Source organism: Dioscorea cayenensis, chromosome 16 (assembly GCF_009730915.1).
Source record: "Dioscorea cayenensis subsp. rotundata cultivar TDr96_F1 chromosome 16, TDr96_F1_v2_PseudoChromosome.rev07_lg8_w22 25.fasta, whole genome shotgun sequence".
NCBI lineage: Eukaryota > Viridiplantae > Streptophyta > Magnoliopsida > Dioscoreales > Dioscoreaceae > Dioscorea > Dioscorea cayenensis.
This window is the reverse complement of record NC_052486.1, coordinates 22,753,325-22,765,764: the sequence shown is the minus strand read 5'-3', so window position 1 is coordinate 22,765,764 and position 12,440 is coordinate 22,753,325. Positions and strand designations below refer to the sequence as shown.

At 40.5% G+C, this 12,440-nt stretch overlaps 1 protein-coding gene across 1 annotated transcript in view; it reads left to right on the top strand.

Annotated features, from left to right (window-relative positions):
* Positions 1–10,587, top strand: part of LOC120278665 — a 15,687-nt gene extending 5,100 nt beyond the window's left edge. Inside the window, exons 9-13 of the mRNA XM_039285394.1 lie at positions 8,244–8,386; positions 9,881–9,927; positions 10,173–10,218; positions 10,268–10,413; positions 10,564–10,587. Of these exons, the coding sequence (XP_039141328.1) occupies positions 8,244–8,386; positions 9,881–9,927; positions 10,173–10,218; positions 10,268–10,413; positions 10,564–10,587 (406 nt within the window). The remainder of the gene's footprint in view (positions 1–8,243; positions 8,387–9,880; positions 9,928–10,172; positions 10,219–10,267; positions 10,414–10,563) is intronic.
* Positions 10,588–12,440: the final 1,853 nt, after the last annotated feature.

Below are 12,440 nucleotides of genomic sequence, written 5' to 3'. Positions count from 1 at the left end.
TGTGCACAATCCCACAACAAGAACAACTACAAGGATGTGTCTGCAGCTGATGCTGCTGCCGCTATCCTCGGGATCAAGGAAGATGCTGCACAACACCGTGTGGAAGGCACAGCTCCATGCTGGCCCACGGCGACCCCGACCGAGCAACGAGAGAGATTTTATCACGCTAATCAATGGGACCAGACGGCTCGAAAAGCTTTTATTCCCAAAAAATGTTAGCCCTGCCCTCGTCTTTAACAAATATGAGCAAGGTGGAGTTGATGAGGACTTTCCTCAACCGCTTCATTTAACGGGTAAGTCTAAAGTTTTTATTATAGTGTTTAAATTTTTATTATAGTGTTTAAACGATTTTCTAATAGTGATAAATGCCTTTATGTTATCATTTAATTTGTCTCACTTAACGCTTTAATTATATATAATATCATTTACCATTTGATACTACTTCGTTTTAAACATTCTGCAATACGTCTGTATTTATATCGCTGCTATCGCTAACCTCGGCAGCTGCCGCTGCTGGAAGAACACTGGCCATTGTCCCATTTCCGCACGGGACAAATTGTACTACTGGCCGTGAGGGGAAGGAGATGGTCCGCGAGATGATGTGATGGACGCTGCATGCATAATACAAAAGTCGGTGAGCAAAGAAACCATATCCTTACAGAGCGCCTCCATCACTGAGAGCCACTTACTTGTTTATATCAAAGTGAGACGGCCATACGTAGAAAACAATTATGGCTATAGTCGATCTTTGTCTGCCTCACGTGCCGCAGTTCAAAGTGCCATCCTCACGATAATCATGAATGGCCACTTCCATGTCAGTCATCCTTGACAATGATAAACAAGCAGAATCTGCATTATTCTTCATGTCCAAGGGGTCACGATAAAAGACGCGTTGGACATGGTATGTTCTTTACTTGTAGTCCAGATTAATAGTATTTGGTATTTAATCGTGATTCTAATCTTAACTCAGACATATCACTGGAATCTATCTCGACAATGTGTGTCGATATGGAGTTCAAGGATCGGCGATGACAAAAGTACCCACTGCGTGCACGACATGGAAACACCACGCCCGACAAGGAAGCGTCGATTACTTGGCGTCTACGTCATACGGTTTATCGGCAGCAATTACTTTGGGGGTGAGAGTTCGCGACTACTGCAGCAGATGTTCCCTTACCTCGAGTTAAGATATGTTACCCGCATACTTAAGAAGGGAGGACGAGTCGGCGTCACATGAGAAGAGTCGTCTGCAAGGTTAAATTTTGTGACCGAAGAACATGTCTTGTATATCTCGATGTCGATTTTGTTTCGAGTATAAACTCGGACGATTCGATTCATTGTTTTCGTTTCGAAGAACATGACTTGTATATTCTCAATGTAAAAATTTTGTTTATTTTTCAATTATAAAGGCAGAGTTAAATTCCAGTCTAGGTTTCATTTCATTGTTTAATTTACGTTGTAATTGTGTACATTTACGTTTCATTGTTTAAATATACCATATATCGCTTTTAAACATCAGTTGAAATATTTCAAATTACAGAGTGTGATCCGCTTTAAAATAACACTATCTACTGCTTAAATAAATGCATTCATTGTAAAAGAGTAAGAGTTTAAATATGGAAAGTTGCCCATCAATACACTGATGTTTCCCCTCGTCATCGTCGGCTTATTTTACATGACGCCTAGTCGCGTGACAGTTTCATTTCAAGATCTATGATCGGCCGGATCCATGGCGGTGATGCACGATGTAACTCTCGCGGACATCAAACGCTTCGCGACTCGATCCTCTTTCGTCTTGGCCGCTTGGTCGCCTTCTAGTCGCGAGGCGGTCGTAAGCGAAGCTCGATTTCCGTCCCAAGACATCATCGTATGGGTATGTGGAATATAGCTTCCTTATCGCTAGTTTGTAATTACGCACGGTGAAGTACCCGCTAATAATAAATCGATGGACGTTGGTGTTCATGGCCGCATTATTGCGGTAGGCGTGTTTACAAAGGGATACCATAAACTTGCCGCGCTCGACACGAACAAGTTCGATGGCGAGATCTACTGAGTCATCGCGACCGGTCGATCACCGTAACGATCATCGTAACTAACGGCCAACACGAAGATTTTCGCTGTCCTCAGCGATGATCTCTCACCGAATGTATGATGCAGGGCATAAGTAGGTCTCCCCATTTGTTCACTGCTTGCTCGCGTTCACATAACACTGCGTGATCAACTCGAACTCGGCAAAATGAGGTTAAACAAAAGACAATGATGGTTAAATAATTCATAAACATAAGTTTTAAACATTATTTTTGAAATATTTAAATGAAAGGATTAATATTTAAAGTCGACAAGTGTAATTAAACAAAGATTGAGAATGTTTCAAACGGTAACACTAAAGTGTTAAGTGTAAATCAACATTCAGAGCATCTTATGGAGTCGACCATGGCTCATCGCAGAACGACGAGCTTCCTTGATCCAAGCATTGAATGACTCCGTGACGTTTGAATACATCTCACCCCAACGTTACCTCACGAGCAGTATAATTCGACCAATGTGCCAGTATCCGATTTATTAATCAACCAGTGATGAGCTTCGGGTGATGTAGCTCGCAGTCGCATTCACAGTATCATCGAAATCTTTGGCCGTGGATGCCCACGCAATGCGGGAAGCATATAGACCCGACACTCCTTCCTCAATGCCTTCCCAAGTCCGACATTGGCTTTTCATAAAATTGGCCTCCAAATGTCGAAGAGCGATGTCATGTGGCGAAGAAGGGAAGACTCTCGCAATTGCGCTCAAGGCCCTTGGACCTCGTCCGACACGAATGTAATTATCTCATGATAATCTCCATCCTCGTATAAAGCATCACCTAACTTAGATATGAACCAAGTCCAATTGGCATCGGTCTCGTTGTCGACTATACCGAAGGCGACATGGAAACAACCATTGTTTCCATCTTTCCTGTGGCATCCAAGAGTGTATCCGGATATTTTTCCAAGGAGGTGGGTACCATCGAGAAACAATGAAGGCTACAAGCCCTCTTGAATCCCAGTGGTGTACCCCCGATATTTTCCAAGAATGCACGTTTAAAATGATCACCGTCTCTTTCCACGATCGCAGCTGCCGGATTTGTCTCGACCACCTTATCCACATACCAAAGCAAAGCAATCGGAGTCGGAGATGTCACGCCATCGAGGGACTACCCGGGCATGCTCTTTTTCCCAACCAAGCCTCGCTTGATGGTCATGTGGACACCATGTTCCCGCAACATGTCCTTCATCGAATGTCGGTGGCCTTGTACAAGGGACGGTCCTTGAGCTTCGAATCACTCGCGCGCTAACCCATTTTTCGACGCTTTCGGATGTGACGCCGAACCTACTGCCACCACCGCAAGTGTGTGACGGGTTGATTGTCTTGATTATGAAAAGTATTTTTTTGTTATATCTCTTTTTGATGCATGAAGGCGCGACGACAACCATCGGCGGCAGCGATTCCACGATCACTCGATGTCGTTCTTTATGAATTTGAAGTCAAAATTCCGTTTGATTGCATGATTTGCAAGACATCACCGAAATGTTCGACACCGTCAAAAGCGTTGTCCAATATCCAACGCAGCATTTGCTCGAATGATCGACGAGGAAGGAAGACATCCCACACCGCAGTGCTCACCATGGGGATGAGACGGAGCACTCACTGAATCGAATTCCCGCCAACACTTCAATCAAATGAAAAGATCAATATGTTAAGCTGGAGGAATATAATGTTTAAGTGATAATGACAATATTTAAACGTTAAATTAAATACTTAAGCGCTAACGAATAACGTAAATGACTAGTACAAGATGTTAACCAGATGATCGGACATATTTAAACACTAATGAACCTGCATAACCGGAACAAAATAAAAGAGAAGGAACTTACAACGAGTAAAACTCGCTTTTTATTAGGATTCGCAATGGCACATCTTCCGTCCTCGACAACAAGATCAACTACAGAGACATTTGAAGATGGAGTGCATCGTGACACATCCACTGGAAGTCAACATCATTTTCTATTGGAGAAACCGTTTTATATCCATCTCGGTGTGATGAACTTAACCCCCGATAAGAGAAACTTGAGATCCCCTATCGCTCACATATCTCGCCTAACACCAACTCCCAAGAAGTCTCGAGCCGTGAACATTAGCACTCTTCCCTCCCCGCTGAATCTAGCAATACCACAAAAACTCTCCATAATATATCGGCCGAAAACCAAATCGTACAAACCAAATGAAATGAAGAACAAAAATAAGATGAAGAAGAAGAAGAAGAAGAAGAAGTAAACAACAAACAACAGTCAGATAGGCAAACAAAAAAAGTGCATATATATATATCACTGTCGCGATGAAGACAAAAAAGTGCATAAAGGTTAGACTAGACGTGATGTGATTGGGCGGTATTTTTCCCTCCATCCCAAGGGCAAAAAGGGAAATATATGTCACTGTCACGATGAAGACATATTGTCATCGCTCGACATGAGTATCTGTTTAAACTTCAAGCTTTTTATGTTTAAACAGATACATATAGTGTTTAACATAACGGTTACCTGTTTAAATAAAGTCTATATTATGTAAATAATACGTAAAACCGCTTAAATATAGTGATTTAACTGCTTTAAAAATATATGTTATTGTTTTAAATTGAAATGCTTTCACCGACATCGCATGCAAGATGGGTACCTCCTAGGTCAACTGCTTAAACATCTTTACGTATTTTCTTAAACACTCGTTGTCATTGTTTAAAGAGTAACTCTGAGTATTGTTTAACTTTTTCTATTGTTTACAATGACGTTCTTTTGTTTCCCACATTATTTTTACTAGGTCTCTGTTCAAATTTCCGAAGTTCACATTCAAATAAGCTTGTTTCGTTTTATTTATAAAACATTTACAACATTTACAACGTCCTCCGGACTTTGACACTCACGACTCGACCCTCGTAGAACGAAACAAGTGTCCGTGCATTCGAATGCTCACACACGTTTGCATAACATGCGCATCAACTCGAACCCGCACAACGTCATAACATTAAAAAGGTTAAACAAACACATTCATGAAAACTTCTATTAATCAATGTGTCATGGTCGGACTTAAGCGAAGATCCTGATAGTTAAACACAGAACGTAATAGTTGTACACTGACGTAATGTTCTTAAACGGTAACAAAAAGTCTCAAGTGATAAATATCAACTCCGTCTTAAAGGATGCTATCGATTCCTCCTCTAGAGAATCCTCCGCAATCACGCAATAAGTGAAAACTTTCTTTTCTTACCCAAGTCGAAATGCTCGCTTAATTGCTTGCCCGTCATCCACCGCTGGAGAATCCTCTGCATTCAGGCAATTATACGAGTATTTCGACTTGGGCATGAAAAGATAGTTTAACTTGTTGCGTGATTATGACTGATTGATTCTCAAGATAAGGAGGATCACGAGACATCCTTTCAGATAGAGTTGGTCTTCCAACTTTCGTCTGACTCCAGCGAATATCATACACAGGAAATAGATGACGAGGAGGAAAAGGAGGAGAAGAAGGAGGAGGATGATGAGGACGACGAGAAGTGGTTGTCCATGGGAAGGGTTCTTCCTTGTTATTTATGGTGTGAAGTCCACTAGCGAGTCGACTCTTCATATCTCGAGAAAAAAGTTAAACGCATAGATGGACCGACATCGATGATGACAACGAACGGGTGTTTGATGTATGTTACTGCGGCATAAGAATTAATGCCGTCATTAATTCTTATGCACGGGATACCATAACCTTGCCACCTGCCACGTGCCACCTGCCAACAATTCAGATCAAACGAAAAAGATCACCGTTTTACGCAGAGACTTTTAGAATTTACACGTTAATATGAATAGTTATACATGTAAAGATAAAGTTAAACGGAGATGACAATTATTAAACGGAGATGACAATTATTAAATATATTGGTAATATATTTAAACGGATAATAGCAAATAGTTAAACAATATTTAAAATATACAAATAGATAACCATAAACGAGAAGAACTTTACAACGAAATGAACTCATTTTCAAATGGAGACGACAATGGCACACGCCTCGCTCTCGACAATAAAATTGACTACAGTACCATTTGAAGATGGAGTGCACTTGACCAATCCGATGGAAATCAACTTCATTTTCTCGTTGGAGAAACCGATTTATATATTTCGGTATGATAAACTTTAGCCCGTACTACCACAAATGAGTCGCCATAATAAACACGTCACGGAATGGTCAAACCGATAGCAACGAAGAGATTCTCACCAGACACTGAAACCAGCAGAATCAAGTCGAACAACTCAAATGAGGAGAAATGAGGAGAACAACAAGATGTAATGCAACTCCTAGGCATCTGTCTATCGAAAACCAAGCAGTAAAAGCCTTTGAAAAGGTTGAACATGATGTGATTTGACGCTTTCTTTTCCCACTATTTTCAAGGGCAAAAATAGGATTTCACAACATTGACCCATTTGAAGTGAACGGTAGAGGGTAAAAGGGAAGTTAAACACTAACGAAGGGTCGTTCGGGGTGTAAAAGTAGGAGGGTTTTTAGAAGTTTTGAAAAATTACGAAAGGTGATAAAGAATTTTTCCTTTTTTACTATATATAAATATTTATTTATATAAAAAAATTATAAACGCATTTTTCTCTATTTTGTCGGGACTCTAACGAACTCCTCTCGCTGCGCCATCTCTCACTCTCGCTCGCTCGGAGCGAGCTCTCACGATGGATCTGGGGAGGAGGAGAACCCTAGGTTCAATGGGTTCGGCGAGGAGAAGCCGAGATTCGTGAGGACAACGCCAATGCTCGTGGATCGCCGCCATACGCCGGCTCGGTAGCTCGAGAGTGCAACGGTCGCCTTTATCCGATCAAGGATCGACACGCCGGCGAATCAAAATGCCCCTATTTCTGCTGGATTGCCTACCGCAGCTCACATAGACGAAGGGGATCTCCGAGCGAGTACCGTGAGTGGATCAATTGGATAAACTCGATAGTGGTGTTCAGCCGCTATTATTGTTCTCGGGTCGCGCCTTTTCTCAATTCACAAAGATCATATATTAGAAGTTCATTGGACGGTAGTCATGGCGGTGTAGAGGAGGGGATCCTAGCTTACCGGCAAAGGAGATTCCTCACCTTCGTCTTCCAGAAAGTTTTAAAGTACTTCTTCGGCATCGACAAGAGGCCTTGAAGGTTTGTTCACTGAGAATGTTGAGACTAATGTTTCTTTGCTACTTTATCGGGCGAAAAGAAATTTCGGTATCGATGAATCAAGGCCAAAGGCCTTCAAGGTTTGTTCACCGAGAATGTTGAGACTAATGTTTCTTTGCTACTTTTACAGCGTAAAGAAATTTCGAGATCGGGGAATCAAGGCCAAAGGCCTTGAAGGTTTGTTCACTGAGAATGTTGAGATTAATGTTTTATTTACTACTTACTGTGGGAAAGAAATTTCGCGATCGTGGAATCAAGGCCAAAGGCCTCGAAGGTTTGTTCACCGAGAATGTTGAGACTAATGTTTCTTTGCTACTTTACAGAGCGAAAAGAAATTTTGGCATCGTGAATCAAGGACAAAGGCCTTGAAGGTTTGTTCACCGAGAATGTTGAGATTAATTTTTCTTTGTTACTTCTATCGCCGAAAGAAATTTCGAAGATCGTGAATCAAGGCCAATGGCCTTGAAGGTTTGTTCAACGAGAATGTTGAGATTAATGTTTTTTGCTACTTTTATCATGGCGAAAGAAATTTCGAGATCGTGGAATCAAGGCCAAAGGCCTCGAAGGTTTGTCCACCGAGAATGTTGAGACTAATGTTTCTTTTTGCTACTTTTCATCGGCGAAAAGAAATTTCGAGATCGTGAATCAAGGCCAAAAGCCTTGAAGGTTTGTTCACCGAGAATGTTGAGACTAATGTTTATTTGTTACTTTATCGGGCGTAAAGAAATTTCGAGATCAGTGAATCAAGGCCAAAGGCCTTGAAGGTTTTTACCGAGAATGTTGAGATTAATGTTTTATTTACTACTTTGCTGTGGGAAAGAAATTTCATGTCGTGGAATCAAGGTCAAGGCCTTGAAGGTTTGTTCATCGAGAATGTTGAGACTAATATTTCTTTGCTACTTTTACGAAAGCGAAAGAAATTTCGAGATCATGAAGCAAGGCCAAAGGCCTTGAAGGTTTGTTCACCGAGAATGTTGAGATTAATGTTTTATTTACTACTTTTGCAGGGAAAGAAATTTCGAGATCGTGAATCAAGGCCAAGGCCTTGAAGGTTTGTTTATCGATAATGTTGAGACTAATGTTTCTTTGCTACTTTACAGAGCGAAAAGAAATTTTTGGCATCGTGGAATCAAGGACAAAGGCCTTGAAGGTTTGTTCACTGAGAATGTTGAGATTAATGTTTCTTAGCTACTTTACAGGCTAAAGAAATTTTGGCATCGTGAATCAAGGCCAAAGGCCTTGAAGGTTTGTTCATCGAGAATGTTGAGACTAATGTTTCTTTTGCTACTTTATAGGCGTAAAGAAATTTTCGAGATCGCGTGAATCAAGGCCAAAGGCCTTGAAGGTTTGTTCACCGAGAATGTTGAGACTAATGTTTCTTTTGCTACTTTACAGCGCGAAAAGAAATTTCGGCATCGTGAATCAAGGCCAATGGCCTTGAAGGTTTGTTCACTGAGAATGTTGAGATTAATGTTTCTTTGCTACTTTACAGGCGAAAGAAATTTCGGCATCGTGAATCAAGGCCGAAGGCCTTGAAGGTTTGTTTACTGATAATGTTGAGACTAATGTTTCTTTGCTACTTTACAGCGTAAAAGAAATTTCGGCATCGTGAATCAAGGACAATGGCCTTGAAGGTTTGTTCATCGAGAATGTTGAGATTAATGTTTCTTTGCTACTTTACGAGCGTAAAGAAATTCGGCATCGCGGAATCAAGGCCAAAGGCCTTGAAGGTTTGTCCACCGAGAATGTTGAGACTAATGTTTCTTTTGTCGCTTTATCGGGCGAAAGAAATTTCGCATCGTGAATCAAGGCCAAATTCCTCGAAGGTTTGTTCATCGAGAATGTTGAGACTAATGTTTCTTTGCTACTTTACAGCGAAAAGAAATTTCGAAGATCGTGGAATCAAGGCCAAAGGCCTCGAGGTTTGTTCACCGAGAATGTTGAGATTAATGTTTTATTTACTACTTTACGGGGAAAGAAATTTCGAGATCGTGAATCAAGGCCAAAGGCCTCGAAGGTTTGTTCATCGAGAATGTTGAGACTAATGTTTTTTTGCTACTTTACAGGCGAAACAAATTTTGGCATCGTGAATCAAGGTCAAAGGCCTTGAAGGTTTTTTCATTGAGAATGTTGAGATTAATGTTTCTTTGCTACTTTACAGGCTAAACAAATTTTGGCATCGTGAATCAAGGCCAAAGGCCTTGAAGGTTTGTTCACTGAGAATGTTGAGACTAATATTTCTTTGCTACTTTACAGACGAAAGAAATTTCGGCATCGTGAATCAAGGCCAAAGGCCTTTAAGGTTTGTTCACTGAGAATGTTGAGACTAATGTTTCTTTGCTACTTTACAAAGCGTAAAAGAAATTTTCGAGATCGTGAATCAAGGCCAATGGCCTCGAAGGTTTGTTCAATGAGAATGTTGAGATTAATGTTTCTTTTGCTACTTTACAGCGTAAAAGAAATTTCGAGATCGGGAATCAAGGCCAAAGGCCTTGAAGGTTTGTCCACCGAGAATGTTGAGACTAATGTTTCTTTTGTCAGCATCGGGCGAAAGAAATTTCGACGATCGTGAATCAAGGCCAAAGGCCTTGAAGGTTTGTTCAACGGAATGTTGAGAGTAATGTTTCTTTGCTACTTTCATCAGGGCGAAAGAAATTTCAGGATCAGGAATTAAGGCCAAAGGCCTTGAAGGTTTGTTTTAATGAGAATGTTGAGATTAATGTTTTATTTACTACTTTACAGGGGAAAGAAATTTCAAGATTGCGGAATCAAGGCCAAAGGCCTTGAAGGTTTGTTCACCGAGAATGTTGAGACTAATGTTTCTTTGCTACTTTACAAAGCGAAAAGAAATTTCGGCATCGTGAAGCAAGGCCAAAGGCCTTGAAGGTTTGTTCACTGAGAATGTTGAGATTAATGTTTTATTTACTACTTTACAGGGGAAAGAAATTTCGGTGATCGCGGAATCAAGGTCAAGGCCTGAAGGTTTGTTCATCGAGAATGTTGAGACTAATGTTTCTTTGCTACTTTACAGCGAAAAGAAATTTTTGGCATCGTGAATCAAGGACAAAAGGCCTCGAAGGTTTGTTCATCGAGAATGTTGAGATTAATGTTTCTTTGCTACTTTTACAGGCTAAAGAAATTTTTGGTATCGTGGAATCAAGGCCAAAGGCCTTGAAGGTTTGTTCACCGAGAATGCCGAGACTAATGTTTCTTTTGCTACTTTACAGCGTGAAAGAAATTTCGAGATCGTGAATCAAGGCTAAAAGGCCTTGAAGGTTTGTTCACTGAGAATGTTGAGACTAATGTTTCTTTTTGCTACTTTTACAGCGAAAGAAATTTCGGTATCAGTGAATCAAGGCCAAAGGCCTTGAAGGTTTGTTCACCGAGAATGTTGAGACTAATGTTTCTTTGCTACTTTACAGGCGAAAGAAATTTCGGCATCGTGAATCAAGGACAATGGCCTTGAAAGTTTGTTCACTGAGAATGTTGAGATTAATGTTTCTTTGCTACTTTACAGGCGAAAGAAATTCGGCATCGTGAATCAAGGCCAAAGGCCTTGAAGGTTTGTCCATTGAGAATGTTGAGACTAATGTTTCTTTGTCGCTTTTCATCGGCGAAAAGAAATTTCGAGATCGATGAATCAAGGCCAAAGGCCTTGAAGGTTTGTTCACCGAGAATGTTGAGACTAATGTTTCTTTTGCTACTTTACAGCGGTGGCTCTTTTGGCATCGTGAATCAAATCCAAAGGCCTTGGAGGTTTGTTCACTGAGAATGTTGAGATTAATGTTTTATTTACTACTTTACGTGGGAAAGAAATTTCGAGATTGTGGAATCAAGGCCAAAGGCCTTGAAGGTTTGTTCACTGAGAATGTTGAGACTAATGTTTCTTTGCTACTTTACAGGCGAAAGAAATTTTGGCATCATGAATCAAGGACAAAGGCTTTGAAGGTTTGTTCACTGAGAATGTTGAGATTAATGTTTCTTTGCTACTTTACAGGCTAAATAAATTTTGGCATCGTTAATCAAGGCCAAAGGCCTTGAAGGTTTGTTCACTGAGAATGTTGAGACTAATGTTTCTTTGCTACTTTACAGGCGAAAGAAATTTTGGCATCGTGAATCAAGGACAAAGGCCTTGAAGGTTTGTTCACTGAGAATGTTGAGATTAATGTTTCTTTGCTACTTTACAGGCGAAAGAAATTTCGAGAGTCATGGAATCAAGGCCAAAGGCCTCGAAGGTTTGTCCAATCGAGAATGTTGAGACTAATGTTTCTTTTGTCGCTTTTCATCGGGCGAAGAAATTTCGGCATCGTGAATGAAGTCCAAAGGCCTTGAAGGTTCGTTCACTGAGAATGTTGAGACTAATGTTACTTTGCTACTTTTCATCAGGGCGAAAAGAAATTTTCGGCATCGTGAATCAAGGCCAAAGGTCTTGAAGGTTTGTTTACTAAGAATGTTGAGATTAATGTTTTATTTACTACTTTATGTGGGAAAGAAATTTCAAGATCGGGAATCAAGGCCAAAGGCCTTGAAGGTTTGTTCACTGAGAATGTTGAGACTAATGTTTCTTTGCTACTTTACAGGTGAAAAAAATTTTGGCATCGTGAATCAAGGCCAAAGGCCTTGGAGGTTTGTTCACTGAGAATGTTGAGACTAATGCTTCTTTTGCTACTTTTACGAGCGTAAAGAAATTTCGGCAAATCAAGGCCAAAGGCCTTGAAGGTTTGTTCACTGAGAATGTTGAGATTAATATTTTATTTACTACTTTACAGGGGAAAGAAATTTCGGCATCGTGAATCAAGGCCAAAGGCCTTGAAGGTTTGTTCCCTGAGAATGTTGAGACTAATGTTTCTTTGCTACTTTACAGGCGAAAGAAATTTTGGCATCATGAATCAAGGACAAAGGCCTTGAAGGTTTGTTCACTGAGAATGTTGAGATTAATGTTTCTTTGCTACTTTACAAAGCTAAAAATTTTTGAGATCGTGGAATCAAGGCCAAAGGCCTTGAAGGTTTGTTCACCGAGAATGTTGAGACTAATGTTTCTTTGCTACTTTTACAAAAGCGAAAGAAATTTCGGATCGCGGAATCAAGGCCAATGGCCTTGAAGGTTTGTTCACTCGAGAATGTTGAGATTAATGTTTCTTTGCTACTTACGTGCAAAAAGTAATTTCGCATCGTGGAATCAAGGCCAAATGCCTTGAAGGTTT